This window comes from Eptatretus burgeri, chromosome 10 (assembly GCF_056783735.1).
Source record: "Eptatretus burgeri isolate ZD-2024b chromosome 10, Ebu_testis_v1, whole genome shotgun sequence".
NCBI classification, from domain to species: Eukaryota; Metazoa; Chordata; class Myxini; order Myxiniformes; family Myxinidae; genus Eptatretus; species Eptatretus burgeri.
The window spans coordinates 492,844-508,104 of record NC_140970.1 but is presented as its reverse complement, the minus strand read 5'-3'; the positions used below and the strand labels follow the sequence as shown (position 1 = coordinate 508,104).

The window sequence follows — 15,261 nt, the reverse complement described above, 5'->3', positions numbered from 1 at the left end:
GTGTCATTCTCCTCATCGACAATGCCCTGCTCATCGTAAAGTGCTCTGTGCTCCTTGTCAGTCAGCACAGAATGCACCTTACTGAGCACCTGTTGGCATGCACACGCACATTCTGCATTTCTCAATATGAAGCCACAATAGACCAGCCATGAAAGCAGCAATATTAGCTGAAAAATATTTTATCTATTACAAAGACACAACGAAAATGAACAAAAGAAACCTCATAAACCATACTACATGAGAGTCGTTTGTCTTTCTGTATGCGTTTCCATTTTTCTCAAAAATGGTCAAACGGATCTTCGTCAAACTTTCAGAGGTTCATCATTGAGTGCTTGTTTCAGGATTGTTTTGGGCAAAAATGTATTTTCTTTTAAACGTTTTTGGGGGATAAAAAAAAGGCTCTATGGTGTCTCAGCCTTTGTAATCATGTGAAAGGTAATATTAAATGATCTCAGACTCCATTCCTTAGTGGATGGAGGGAGGCGTTTTAGGCCCCCTACATAAAAACAAAAAGACCGGGCAACACTGGGTACTCATACTAGTACATGATAAAAGAAAGCCATCACACGGGATCAACATGTGAAAAAAAAATAAACAAGGACTGAGGAGCGAAAAGACGCTCATAAACATGAGAATCAAAAACGTTACATCATGAACAAGAAAAAGAGCAATCAGAGATTGCAAACACTCGCCAGGACTTCTTTTGAGTGGTGCATTTTTATACGTTTTAGGGTAAATCCAATATGGCTGCCAAACCATGTGACCTATGACATCATATGTGTGATCCTTTTGTTCCTCATGGATAGGTGGTCATATGTGTAAAGTTTCCCCTTGATCCTTTCAGCCATTTCAGAAAAGAAGCTTTTTGAAGGTTAAAAAAAAACAAAAAAACAATATGGCTGCCGAATCATGCGACCGACGACATCATCAAAATAAATTTTGTGGACCATTTTATCCCTAGATGACCCTCAAAAATTTTCATACTGATCAGTTGTGGCGTTCTACATATGCAATGATGATGTCATAATAAGGGCACCTATGACGTGATACAAAAAAATAATCACACCCATTCCCCATGAGTACTTGCTATGTGCCAGGTTTCAATTTTTTCCTTGGCGCGGTTTCAGAGATACAGAGGTCCAAAGTTTTTCCGTTTTTTCCAATACGGCTGCCACACCACGTGACCTTGACGTCATTATTGTCACTAAAACATTCCACATACGTAGTTGCACCAATGGTGAAAATTTCGTCTCAATCCGCCAAGTGGTTGTGGAGAAAAACACGAAAGTTCTGTGCAGACAAACAAACAAACACAAACAAACAGACCCAAATGCAATACCCTCTCCGAATCCTTCGGCGAGTGGAACGAAACAATAATGCTTTGAAAAATAGCACACCTTCCAAACTATGCTCTCAAAGACTACTTAGTTGGTGCCAAAATAATTACAGATAAAAACTAGGACATTCGGTAGAGCGCATACCTCCGCCATGCAATGCCTGCCCATGAGAACGTATCAGGCCCAATACATTTTGAAATACCATGCTATATATATCGTTTTTGCCTTTCTATATGTCAGAATGATTAATTTACAAGGACTTTTGTTACCTCTACCATATGTTGAGGACCCGACCATTTTAGTTTCCCTCATTTCACCGATTGTTGCTCATCTTTAATCAAACTAACAATAAGACACCTGCCAAGATGTCTCACCTGGAAGCTGGCTGTAGCTGTCGGTCTCTGGGCAGCATCCACCCTGTCCGGGTGCACTAGTAAAGCTTGTTGGCGGTAGGCCCGCCGGAGATCTGCATCGCTCGCGTCCCTCCCAACGGACAACACGGTGTACAGGTCGCGAGTACCAAAGTACCGCTCACAGCTGTCCAGCAGAGGCATGGCAGAAGTTTTATATCTGCACATTCACAAGCACACAAACCAGCACTCAGCACAGAATTGGTGCTTATAGCTCGCACTCCCGAGGCCACCAACAGCACTCAGTACCACTTGATACAACTACATTGCTGAAATAAAAATACAGAAGACGCTTTAATTAAACATATTGTGCACAAGCTGAATGTATGCAATGACCAATACTTTTTCTTTACATAAATAAATAAATAATCACACCAGTGTCAGAAGGAAGCGTTGCAATGAAACGTCTGCACCGCTTAAAAAGTAGCCCTGTGGTGGACTGATCGTGACCTCCCCAACAGGCGGGGTGACCTTACTGTCGTGATGTAAGCAACAACCGCACAAAAAACGAAACACGGGCTGGAAGGTTCTTCATCTTCATTTTTTACGGATGGATGGAAGGAAGGACATACCAAATATTGAGGCTCTTTGCAACACTTAAAAATAATCACAAAGTAGAATTCAAATTGGCACTTGTCCTTGGCCATCTTGCATCCACTTGGAAGTCAGCCAACATCACACAAACCAAGCACATACTTTCATAACCAATGACACATGTGTGTGCTGTTAAATCACACTTTCAAGTATCATCAATACATGGAATACTCTGTCTACGCAAAACACTAATTTCTCCCATTATTGCCCACAAAATTAATATTGCATGTAACCAATCCCTTTATACACGATTCCCATAATGCCCGTTTGCAAGACCTCCGCCGAGTTGGTGGAATGAGTAGTACCTTTCAAACACTCTCAATTCTTATCAAATCCAACGTGCATCCAATTTATGGAAACCCAGATGCTGGTGGACTACTCTCTCTATGTTCCCAATAATCAAGACCTTTCTCCTTCTCAGAGATGCTTGTGGACGTGACAGCAGAAAGCCGAGCATCAAAACGTAAGTTTTGTTCACCATCTCAACTCGTTTGTCGTCCAGTCGATTTGTGAAAAATCATGAGGAAGTGTTTATTCTTTTTCATAGAAGCATGAAACTTGACACAATACTCGACTATGTACTTCTGAAGAATGGAATCGTCATGAAAATGCCCTATGTCGACTGTGGTGGCCATTTTAGTGCCGTCATGAGCAAAAATTATATTTTCTTTAATATCTCCACAATTAAACAGGATACTGCCACCATATTTTCAGGGTCAGAGATTACTATGACACCATAGATTTTTTGGGGGTGGAGTGGGGGGTAGGGATGGGGGTGGGGGGGAAGAGAGGGGGACGACAGACTGCATAAGCACAATTCATATCACGAGAGTTGCAGGTTTTCAAGTCACAAATTAATAATTATGTTTACAAATGTGTCAGAGAATTTGAATTTTTTTTGCTTTTTTGTTGAAATTGGAAAATAAGTTTTTGCGAATTGTGATAATGGATATGCAATTTTCACGAGTCAGGTTATTCTCCGTAAGATCACCCTATATTAGTTTAAACTTGTATGCTCATTGAAGTAGTTCATGTTTCATTTCTATTACAATCTTAATAGATGAGGTGTGTAGATTTAACATATATGCTTCAAACGAATCTGGTTTCTGCTTTCAGTGCCTCAATGACACAGCAAAACCATCTCCTTTGACTGGTCCAGCAACTTTGATAATGACGACATCTGTCTTTGTTTGATGGGCTGAGCATATTCTGATTCTGGGATTCTGGGAGCTCAGTCACTGTTCTTGGAGGGGGTAATGGTTCAAGGTCACAGCACAGAATTCTCTGCGATCACTCCTGTTGCTTCGGCTGTCCGGATGCTGGAATAGCGAGATACCTGTCCCACGGAATGAACTAGAAGCAGTGCTGCAGCTGGGATAATGGTCAATATTATTGACTGCTGCTGTTGTCAACAAACTACACTGAAGATTTACTGGACACACCGCATGATCCGATGATACTGCTCACATGCCTGGTTGTCCATTAGTGTGATGATATAGACAGTCCAACTGAAAGAGTGTGGCCACAAGGTCACGTGTGCATGTCTGCATGAATTGAGAGTCATATAAATATTTGCAGGAAAGTTTCCTCATCCTTGATGCAATACAGACTCTTGAAACCGACATGTTGTCGATCGTGGCTGTTATACTGCAGCAGCTGGGCTGTGCTGAGCACTGCTTGAGATGCACCAGAGGATTGGGACTGTATATTCAGGCTATCAAGGATCATGCCAATCAGTGACAACAGTGACTGTTCAATAGAACTCATCTCACAGTCTGGTTCAAATGAACATCTTAATTTTGCCTTTTGTTGAAGCATGGCCCTCCGGACAATTTTGGCTGCTTTGGCCAGCCAAATGGCTTGCTCGTCGTAGTCGTTCTCAAATGCCTTCTTTTGCGCAAGACCTATGTCTTTGTTGAATGCAAGCAATACATCTCAACCCTCTCTGTTCACTTACATCAGGAAAATGACTTGGGATACAATTCTTCAGTTTTGTACTGGAGACTCAAGAAGTTTGCTCAACCCCCAGTTGCTCAAGATGAGAGGAGTACACCTGCTTAATTCTGCGAACTTCAAGACTGGTACAAGGTCTTCATCTGCATGGACTTCATCAATGTACGACACAAGTTCTACAAAGGCAATACCATGATAAACTTTCCCACTGTTGTCCCGAACATCTTTGACGTGCAGTTCAGCAGCTTTGCTATAGTATGCGGCCAAGCATCGTGCATGATATTTTGCTTCTAAAGAAACCATATCACCTGCACTCAGTTTTACAAGGAGTCGTTCATCTTGCAAGTCTAAAGCACACTGTCTAACACGAATATCAAGACGAAAAGTACAGGCATAATGCAGTGAGTCAGAATCTGATTAAGTTTTCTCACAGAAAAAAAAGACATCCTTTTTTTTTTATGTACTTTTTTGATGTTGAAGGTTGTTCATAATTTTCTCTTCTCGACCCTTTTCAGTTTGGTTGTGTGACAGGAGTTGTGCCACTTTGCTTGGTTCTGCTCGAGAGTGTTTGAAATACCATGTTCGTTGTCAAGCCAGCGGATGTCTGTTGGCACAGGTAAGTACCTTCAGATCATGGAACCTCAGCAAATTTTCAGACAGGGTGTGGTATCCAACACCTTTGTCAGTGCAAGTACTTTTCATCAGACAATGTAGGCATTCAGATGCTTTTAACTGACAAAGAATACACTTTATCCAGTCTGTAGGCTGTAATTGTTTTGATTGACCAGTTTCAACCTGCAGATTTTTAAGCTGTATCTTGCTTGCCATCTTGACATCTGAGATTACCGCGAGTTCAAAGCCAACCGCCGGAATTCTCTCATGCACTTGCATCTGTGACAGGACAGACGTAAAATATGGTAATACACACACTATGACAATTCACAATCGAAATGTCATGTTACCTGACCATGTGGGCCTGAATATACAATCATTATAAATGACAAAGTTATCGATATTGCTATTTGTGACAATGAAAAGTGGGGGTAAACATATATTATGGTATAGTTATGTTATGAATATGTGGAAGAAAATGTGTTTCTTATTAATGGTGGTATTAATTTGAATATTACAGGGTGATATGTACATTCTGTGCTGTTATAAATGGTGATATCGCAATATTTGACCATTAAAACAGGATATTAGGAGTAGAAACAGTTCTACCCCACATACGCAAAGCAAAAGGCGGGGTTAAGCAATAGGTTCATGTCTGTCCATTTGATCATCAGGTTATAATCGAGGAACAACTAATTTAAAATGAATGTTATAGTTTGAACATGAATCGGAACATAAATCAGAAGACAAGTCTGCCGTTCAACCGTACTTGCCACACCACAGGATGTCACGTACCATGGGTGAGAAGAATAGGATAAGATAACTGAAGACGAGATGGGACGGATCTGTGCATAAGAGAGAGCAGGGGAACAGTCCTGAAGTGAGAAGGCTGCTTGCAGTCCCTGCCAATCTGCATGAGTGAACTGCCAGACTCACTAGTCACAAGGCAGTTCTCTGAGAACAACCAGAAATGTTGACTCTCACAAGCACATGATCAGATGAACCAATTGGAGCAAAGGAAGAACAGGATGGATTAGCAGGGAAGTTTGTCATCACAAAGTTCACAAGGGAGGATTTGCCATTGGGAGAAATCTGGGTTGGAAAGTTCACAGATTGAGTAAGGCCCAAGGAGTCAATCACATAACTCCTTTGCTGCAGTGGAGAGAGAGAGAGAGAGAGAGAGAGAGAGAGAGAGAGAGAGAGAGAGAGAGAGAGAGAGAGAGAGAGAGAGAGAGAGAGAGAGAGAGAGAGAGAGAGAGAGAGAGAGAGAGAGAGAGAGAGAGAGAGAGAGAGAGAGAGAGAGAGAGAGAGAGAGAGAGAGAGAAAGAGAGCGAGAAAGACACAGACACAGAGAGAGAGAGACAGACACACAGAGAGAGAGAGAGAGAGAGAGAGAGAGAGAGAGAGAGACACACAGAGAGAGAGAGAGAGAGAGAGAGAGAGAGAGAGAGACAGACACACAGAGAGAGAGAGACACACAGAGAGAGAGAGAGACAGACACACACACACACACACACACACACACACACACACACACACACACACAGAGAGAGAGAGAGAGAGAGAGAGAGAGAGAGAGAGAGAGAGAGAGAGAGAGAGAGAGAGAGAGAGAGAGAGAGAGAGAGAGAGAGAGAGAGAGAGAGAGAGAGAGAGAGAGAGAGAAAGAGAGAGCGAGAAAGAGAGACAGAGAGAGAGAGACAGATACAGACAGACAGACAGACAGACAGACAGACAGACAGACAGACAGAGAGAGAGAGAGAGAGAGAGAGAGAGAGAGAGAGAGAGAGAGAGAGAGAGAGAGAGAGAGAGAGAGAGAGAGAGAGAGAGAGAGAGAGAGAGAGAGATATATATGTATGTATATAACAACAGTTGAACTCACCACATATGATGAAGTGGTTAAAAGTTGGTCCATGTTGGCTGAGAGAGGTAAATGCAGGAGTTAATCACTGTTAGGAGTATTTCTTGATCAGTTGGTTAGTGATTTGTGCGAGAGTGTGATCACTGAACTGTGCTGCATGTCTGCGATGACTTTGAGGAAATGTAACCACCTGATTAGTCAAAAACTGCAATTATTCACCGTTTCATTGGAAAACTACAACGGCACTCGGAAGAGGTTTTCCAGCCTTTGTTTCTACGGGGTTAAGGTAAGCAAAGTATGAGGAAAGGGAGCCAGCCCAGAGTGAGAGAGCAATACTCCACCAAGCTGCGGATGAAAGCCTTGTAGGTGGACAGGGGCTTTGCTGGGCCAAAGAAGGACTTTGTACGACAAAGTCGGCATTTGGCTTTGAAGGCCAATTTTGAAATGTGGCTTGCCCAAGAGAGATCATGGCTGAGAGAGACCCCATAGTATGAGTGACTGAACCTCTTTGAGAGCCGAGAGGGTTGTTGAGAAAGTAGATGGAAGGGTTTGCCAGACGGTGCTTTTGGAGAGAGAGAGAGAGCGAGAGAGTGCGATTTGTTAGGATTGAAAGACATGTTCCAAGTGTTTGACCAGTTTGTGATGTTTTCAAGGTCTGAGCCTGAGGGGAGGGGAAGAGTCTTGTCTGGCTGAAAGCTGAGGGAAGTATGATTCATTCATCCACATGCATTTCCTTTTTGGAAGCCCTACGTTGGTGGCTTGTTTTTTAGATCCTCGTGGAGGATCTCTAAGTCTTACTCACGTTGTTGTTCTTAATCTTCTTCTAGTGGACCTTTTTGTTTCACAGCCTACAGTTTTCATCGAAACATCCTGAAACTTGGCATGTATATGTAAAAATACCCTGCGCAGACAGTAACCATCTCCGATTTTGAAAATTCCTCCAAGAAAAAAAGTGATGACGTCAAAACATCTCTGCTAAAGGAAATCGCCAAAAAAATTATCTCCGAAACTAGGTAAGCTTTTTGAATTGTTTGCGGGAATCGAACAGGGTATTAGCAGAGATGAATTACCGCACATATGATACATCAATATGACGTCATATCAATTTTTATGACGTCATTCCTATTTTTTGACATTTTTTGTTTCACATCCCAGAGTTTTCATCGGATCTTCGTGAAACTTGTCATGTATATGCAGAAAGCCCACGCGCAGGCAGTAACCATCTCCGATTTTGGAAATTCTTCCTAGAAAAAAAGTAAACGTCATAATATCGCCGCTAATGGAAATCGCCTATACCATTATCTCCGAAACTAGTTTGTTTCACAGCCTACAGTTTTCATCGAAACTTCCTGAAACGGCATATATATGTAGAAATACCCTGCACAGACAGTAACCATCTCCGATTTTGAAAATTCATCCAAGAAAAAAATGATGACATCAAAATATCTCCGCAAAAGAAATCGCCTAAAAAATTTATCTCTGAAACTCGGCAAGCTTTTTGAATTCTGTTTGTGGGAATCGAACAGGGCATTAGCAGAGATGAATTACCGCACATATGGTACATCACTATGACGTCATATCAATTTTTATGACGTCATTCCTATTTTTTGACATTTTTTGTTTCACAACCCAGAGTTTTCATCGGATCTTCGTGAAACTTGCCATGTATATGCAGAAAGCCCACGCGCAGGCAGTAACCATCTCTGATTTTGGAAATTCTTCCTAGAAAAAAAGTTGACGTCAAAGTATCGCCGCTAATGGAAATCGCCTATACCATTATCTCCGAAACTAGGCAAGCTGTTTGAATTTTGTTTGCGGGAAACAAGCCGGGCATGAGCACAGATAATTTATCGCAAACCTGATACATCACAATGACGTCATATTCGTTTGTATGACGTCATCATTAAGAGGACGAGGATCTGAGCTCAATTGAGCTCGTTTTTTTTTTTTAACCCCAGACGAGAAATTAATAATTTATTTTAATTTGGCCTTTTATGTACTCCATATATCATTTTTGGCCCCATCGCTCATGGGTGAAGAATCACTTCAACAATTCTCGGATCAGGATCTTCACCAAAATCGAATCAATTCGTCCTCGTCATACAAACAACTTGTCCACAAAGTTTCGTCTGAATCCGTCCACAACTTCTTGAGATATCCTGTTCACAGACAGACAGACAGACAGGGGGTGAAAACATCACCTGCATGCACCTTCGGAGGTGGAGGTAATCCACACAACCTTCCATCAAGCTTGTCCTCACATTATGACACATCAAACGGCATTATGACGATGTACCGAACAAACGACAGCTCCAACATGCTTCATATATCGACAACGACAAACAAAATAATAACTCTCACCAAACCAAGCACCCTCAGAGCTTTACCAGGGAATTAAAGGAGAAATGTGTGTGTATAAAAAAAACAACAAAAAAAAAACATCACCCAACGAACCAATTTTAGCGGGACGTGAGAGCCGAATGGGAAAACCGGATATCGCTCGTCGTTTCCTCAGAAATATTTCCGTTTGACGTATAAAAAAAACCAAAGTATTAATTATTAAATCGTTTTCGATGTACATCACTCTCGCGGTGACTTTCGCTGTAAATAAAACGTATCGATGTGTAAATGTATATAAATAAAAGGTTCTGGACGCCAGTTTGTGCGAAGTGTTGTGATAACGCACCGATAGTTCCATGCTCGCGAACACAATCGCACGATTGGAATTTTTAATTGTTCTCTTTCCACCTATTTTACGCTTTCTGTACTATATAGCAATTTGTGTGCTTTTGTCATTCGGGAATACTTTAACGCTAAAGATATGAACACTTCCATCGCTGTATTGACGCATTCGTTAAGTGAGGCTGGCTTCCCGCTATATTTTCAATTCATATATATATATTTTATTTTAAATTTAGTTCTTTTTCAAGCAATGCAACCTGAATGTAGATGTTTCACAATTTGCTCCTTAAATATATAACATTTTCAAATAATTTATCAACATTCTTTGTTTGGGAAAATCTTTTTATTGAATATGCGTGTTTCATTATTACGAGCTGTTGTATCTCCACAGTGTATATATGCAAATATGCGTCACGGGATTAATTTGACTCCCCCCCTTGCACTTTCCAGACACGTCTAGTCCACGGTTTCCCACAGGAAGTATACATTTTATGTGACGCAGGACATTGTCTTTGTGATACTCATTTACTGAAAACTCACAAGGAACTTTGAAGCATGAGGCCGTTGGACCTCCGCGTGCGCGCTGTGATTACCTCACGCGCTCGAAAAACGCGCGCTCTGGTTACCTCCACCACCGAAGGTGGCGTGAGGTGATCTTTTCCCGCTTGTTTGTCTGTCTGTCTGTCTGTAGGATATCTGAAAAATTTACGGACCGAATCGGATGAAACTTGGTGGACACGTTGTGTGCCAAGGACGAATTGATTCGATTTTGGTGAAGATCCGAATCCGAATCTTGACACGAGAGTTATTTAATTTTTTGAAGTGATCCTTCACCATTGAGAGATGGCGGCCAAAAACGACGTGTCGCACGAGATTTCAAACATGTATTGGGATATATTCCACTGGATCAGACATTGCGTGGAGGAGGTTATACGCTCAGTTGGTAATGGAACACACCCCTGCTGAGACTCGTGAATGAATTTCATTCCATGTTGTCCTCTCATTTGAAATGAACCTTTGGGATCGTCAAACAACAACAACAACAACATGATATGATGAACCTTTGTGATCGTCAAACAACAACAACAACAACAACAACAACATGATATGATGAACCTTTGTGATCGTCAAACAACAACAACAACAACAACAACAACAACATGATATGATGAGCCTTTGTGATCGTCAAACAACAACAACAACAACAGAACGTGGAGGCGGAGTTATTTTAGGGACGTTCCTTTACCTCATAAGGGGATTTCCAGTTGAAAAAAATTTTTTTTTTTTTAAATCGTTCGTGTTCGCGTGAAGTTATTGACTCTGCCAGAAGATGTTCAACGTCCCGTCATCTCTCAGGATCGCTCTTGCTTCTCTCAACTAAAATCTCGTCCCAGAGTACAGTACTCGCGTCTGGTTTCGTCGTATCGAGGGTCATCTCTTACCGTCTCGACACCAAGGTGCTCCGGTCGCGATATCCGTCAGGTGGCCGTCGGTGAGTCGGTACGTGTTTTTAAAATACCCATCAAGAACTGCTCGCGGATGTTTATTTATGGAGGGAACGGTTAATTTTGTTTCCCGTTGAAATTTGTTTCTTCCTGTTCCGTTTTTAATAAGATACAACGGAATGGTCCTCGTTGGATAAAGATAATGGATTTGCGTTTAAATCGACCGCGGGTTTATTCAGGGTATATTCACTGCCGTGGGGATTGAGGTGTGTACATCGGACGTTTTGAGCGATACCGGCATTCGTCAGAGCAAAAGTAAAAGTTGATTTAAAAAAAAAATCTCCTTTTTAAATCTGTCGTCTCGTCATTCTATAAATAGCAGTTGTAAAAATCAATCTGTCTCGGTGCAGTTGGACAGTTTTTGGTTCACGAGCGCCAGCCAGAGTGACCACGATATTCGTTATGTCTGTTTGTTGGGTCGCCGAAATAGGTGACCCTAATCTATAATTCCAGGTGTGTGTGTGTGTGTGTGTGTGTGTGTGTGTGTGTGTGTGTGTGTGTGTGTGTGTGTGTGTGTGTGTGTGTGTGTGTGTGTGTGTGTGTGTGTGTGTGTGTGTGTGTGTGTGTGTGTGTGTGTGTGTGTGTGTGTGTGTGTGTGTGTGTCCGCCGTTTCTCGACAACCACTGGTCCGATCTAATTGAAACTTGCCAGATATATTGCTGGGGACCTGAGGATGTGCCTTTTCAAGGTTTGATATTGTTACGGTTGTGGAAATTCGCATTACACCATTACACATTACACTAAATGGAGTTCTTTCATCCCCTCTTCCTGTGCAGGCTGGAGTTCCTCAAGGTAGCGTTATGGGCCCTGTTGTTTTTCTGGTTTTCATCAATGATTTCTCCGACTCTCTGGAAAATCCTCTATTTCTCTTTGCCGACGACTCCACCCTCTGCCGTACCATCTGTCATCCCTCAGACCGGCAAGCAGAAGCTTCTTCACTCACTGCAGATCTGGATAAAATCACAAACTGGTCCAACACGTGGAACATGTCTTTCAATCCAGACAAATCTCACACTCTCACTATGTCTCTTCGAAAGGACCGTTTAGAAAACCCCCCCATCCACTTTCTCAACAATCCTCTGGAAGAAGTCTTTTCTTTCAAGCTTCTGGGTCTCACTATCTGCCATGACCTTTCCTGAGAAAGTCACATTTCCAACCTCGCCTCAAAAGCCAGTCGCCGACTGGGAATCCTCCGTCGTGCTAAGTCCTTCCTCGGCCCTCTTGAGCTCCTGACCACTTACAAAGCTTTTGTCCGTAGCCTGATGGAGTACTGCTCTCCCCTCTGGGCTGGTGCTCCTGCCTCCCACCTTTCTCGGCTTCACGCTGTCGAAACCAGGGCATTTAAGATCATCGGCATCTCCCGCAATGAAGCTGAGTCTTTGGGCCTCTCACTCAATCACCGCAGGTTGGTCGGTGGTCTTTCTGTCTTCTACCGACTCCTCTCCAGCCTTGCCCCCCCCTGCTCTCTCTGCGATTTGTCCCCACCACATTTCCACAGGGCCCTCAAGGTCCGCCAACAACCTCCTTCTGGTAAAACTACCAAAATCACGAATCACTGCTCATCTTCACTCTTTCATTCCTCTTTTTTCTCCCCTTTGGAATAAACTTCCTCACTCTATTCTTTCCCATTCTTCTCTCCAGGCTTTCAAAACAGCTGTTCACCACCACCTCTTATCTTCCCCCATCCAAATACTCGATCTTTTCTACCCCTGATAATCCACCCAAGCCCACTTCCTTCAATTCCCCTGCTTTCCTTCCTGAAAGTCCCTGTAATGTCCATCTTCTCTTCGCCATGTTCCCCGTCCCATCCCCTTGCCTCTCCCTTCTTCAGTTCACCTAATGTGCCTGTTCCCCACTGTTTTGTCCCTGTCCCTTCCACTCCCACCCCTCTTGTCTCATGCCCCCTTGCTGTGAGTTGTGTGTTAGCTCTCATACGAGCTTCGACAGGGTATACAAAAAAAAAAAAGTCCTCAGGTGAGATATCTCGGTAAGTCCATGTGTAGTTAGCCCAAACCCGTTGTATAGGGGTTAATATGTGTGATTCATCCGGGCTGCGACGTGTACCCCTCTGCACCATCCATCCCTTCGCTCTCGTTGTGGGACGCTGGACCCACCTTGGGTAAAAGATCGCTGAAGTCTGAGGAGGTCATCCTGAGGCTTCATTGGGCCTCGACGCAGGACGCGAGCTCTCCCTTATTCCCCTCCGGGAAGGGAACGTAGGGGTTGGGAGTAGGCGAGGTGACAGGATAGGTTAGCCGAACAAGGACGATAAAGGGGGTTATGGGACGATTTATGGTGGGGAGGTAGGAAGAGCAAAAAAAAAAAATTAAAAAGTTGGGGCTAAATTGGTTTTTTACAAATTAAGGGAGTGGGTAGGAACAGTGACAGGCAAAGGCGATAGGTTGGGAGGGAGACAGTTGGTAGGTCCGAGCCTGCCTTCCGAGTGGCCAGCACCACCGCACTCCCTCCACAAACCTGCACTGCAAGGCAAAGGCCGGCCAACTTCGTCAGCAGCTGTGTTGCTTCAAGGCCTGTGCCGGTCACTTCACTGCCAGCTGTGTTTGCTACGGTGGCCCTGTTTTGCCATGCCTTGCCAGCTGCCTTTGCCATGCCATGCCCACTGCCCACGTTTACCAGCCCCCGTTCTGTTTTGATTTGCCCCCCCCCCTTCCCTGTTCATTTCGATATGCGCCGGGATCGTCACACGAGTTGCAAGGACTGTCCTGTTGGCAGCAACAACACGGGCCTGCAGTGTCACCGGTTGACTTTTGTTTTTTCTGCCTGCAGAGTCCATTGATCCTGGGCCATGGTTTCGTGTAAGGTTAAGTTGTAAAGATGTACTGTAAATATGAATGCGCCCCTGGCATGTCTGTCTAGCGCTGGCAATTTTATTTAAGTCGTCTGTATGAATGGGTTTGTTTAGTTAGTTACTCAGCCCTCGGGTGATTTATTTTGGGGACACGAATACACTGAATGTCGCACTCAGGGATCCGAAGGTAAAACGTACTAGGGGAGAACTACACGTGATGGCACACGAGAATTTGACGACTCGGGACGAGTCTGTAAAAAGGGGAGGGGTAGTGTTACGGCTGTGGAAATTCGCATTACACCATAAAGAGTCCTCAGGTGAGATATCTCGGTAAGTCCATTTGTTGTTAGCCCAAACCCGTTGTATAGAGGGAATATGTGTGATTCATCCGGGCTGCGACGCTTTGAGTTAGCCATTTTTCTTTCTCTATTGTTGTTTTCGACCATTAATCGCCCAACAACTCAAACACCACCACCTTCGCCTCTTTACCTCCACAACTCCATCCCGTAAACATCGCTTCACCACCATTCTCAAACGACGCCCGCCAACAACCAAACTCCCACCACCTGCGCCTTTCTACCACACATCGTGCCATGGGCTGTGAATGAGTTCCTTTCGTTTCGGAAAGAGGATCAGGAATGCTTCACGCCCCCTTTTTGCCCAACCAATGGCTGAACAGAGGGTGGCGTGGCCCCACCTCCAATCGTGTTTTGATCCGAATATTTGCATATAGGCTCCTCCCGAGGCCTATAAAGATGCGAGCGCAAGGCGACTCGTAAAGAGTTGTTGCAGGGGAGTTGAGGAGAAGTTGGAGAAGTTAGAGGGGAGTTGAATACGGAGTTGAGTCCAGTTGCAGGGAAGTTGGAGGGAGTTGGATTTCGCGCGGTTCGGTTGCAGGCAGCTGGTCGTGTTTGAGTTCAAGTCAAGGGAAGACGGCGGTCGGCAACGAGGTTGCGGTGTGGGGGTCGCTCGTCTCGTTGCGGGGTCCAAGCCAGCCAGCTATTCCCCTCTCCCTGAGCATCAGCAATCCCCCCCCCCATCCATACTGAGATAGTGCGGGGGGGGGGGGCGTTCCTCTCCCACCCTAAACGTGGTGCCAACAAAACCGCTCGTGCGGGGCACGCCGGAGGGGACTCGCCGACCACGCCAGGGCCACGGAGTCGGGGCGCAGCTGCGCGAACATTGCGGCTTGCCCGCCATCGTGTCACGAGGACGTGGGTAAGACCTTCCCGGTCTCGTGGACCTGGCCGATCCTCCAGGATCCACGTACATTTGGTCTACGGACCTGTCTGCCTCCTTGCCTATGAGGGTGGCTTTCTTTCTTTCGGGTTGAATGCATGCTGTGGCGCCATGTCCAATAAATAGAACTGCTTAAGTGTCTGTGTCTGTACATTGGCCCTTTTATTCAGTGTAACTCTTTCTATTGCATTTGCTTTTGTTGCATGACTGTATGGGTGTATATACGTGCTTGTCCGTGTGTGTGTAAATAAAGTGCATTGGG

At 44.2% G+C, this 15,261-nt stretch overlaps 2 protein-coding genes across 13 annotated transcripts in view; one reads left to right on the top strand and one right to left on the bottom strand.

Annotated features, from left to right (window-relative positions):
* Window positions 1-11,010, bottom strand: part of DNAJC9 (DnaJ heat shock protein family (Hsp40) member C9) — a 25,244-nt gene extending 14,234 nt beyond the window's left edge. Inside the window, exons 1-3 of one of the 6 annotated variants that reach the window (XM_085896771.1) lie at window positions 10,889-11,010; window positions 1,712-1,907; window positions 1-89 (exon numbers count right to left, since the gene is read on the bottom strand). The exon at window positions 1-89 is cut by the window's left edge and continues 52 nt beyond it. In XM_085896771.1, the coding sequence (XP_085752897.1) occupies window positions 1-89; window positions 1,712-1,891 (269 nt within the window). In that variant the 5' untranslated portion in view covers window positions 1,892-1,907; window positions 10,889-11,010. Of the gene's footprint in view, window positions 90-1,711; window positions 1,908-5,701; window positions 5,725-8,965; window positions 8,990-9,125; window positions 9,356-9,986; window positions 10,011-10,888 lie in introns of those variants that run through there. The other 5 variants (XM_085896768.1, XM_085896769.1, XM_085896770.1 and 2 more) reach the window with 5 other exon arrangements.
* Window positions 10,076-15,261, top strand: part of LOC147017785 (nuclear factor NF-kappa-B p105 subunit-like) — a 133,063-nt gene continuing 127,877 nt past the window's right edge. For 2 of the 7 annotated variants that reach the window (XM_085896755.1, XM_085896748.1), the window contains exon 1: window positions 11,360-11,639. In XM_085896755.1, coding sequence (XP_085752881.1) covers window positions 11,625-11,639 — 15 coding nt within the window. In that variant the 5' untranslated portion in view covers window positions 11,360-11,624. Of the gene's footprint in view, window positions 10,097-10,641; window positions 10,947-11,358; window positions 11,640-15,261 lie in introns of those variants that run through there. The other 5 variants (XM_085896752.1, XM_085896750.1, XM_085896751.1 and 2 more) reach the window with 5 other exon arrangements.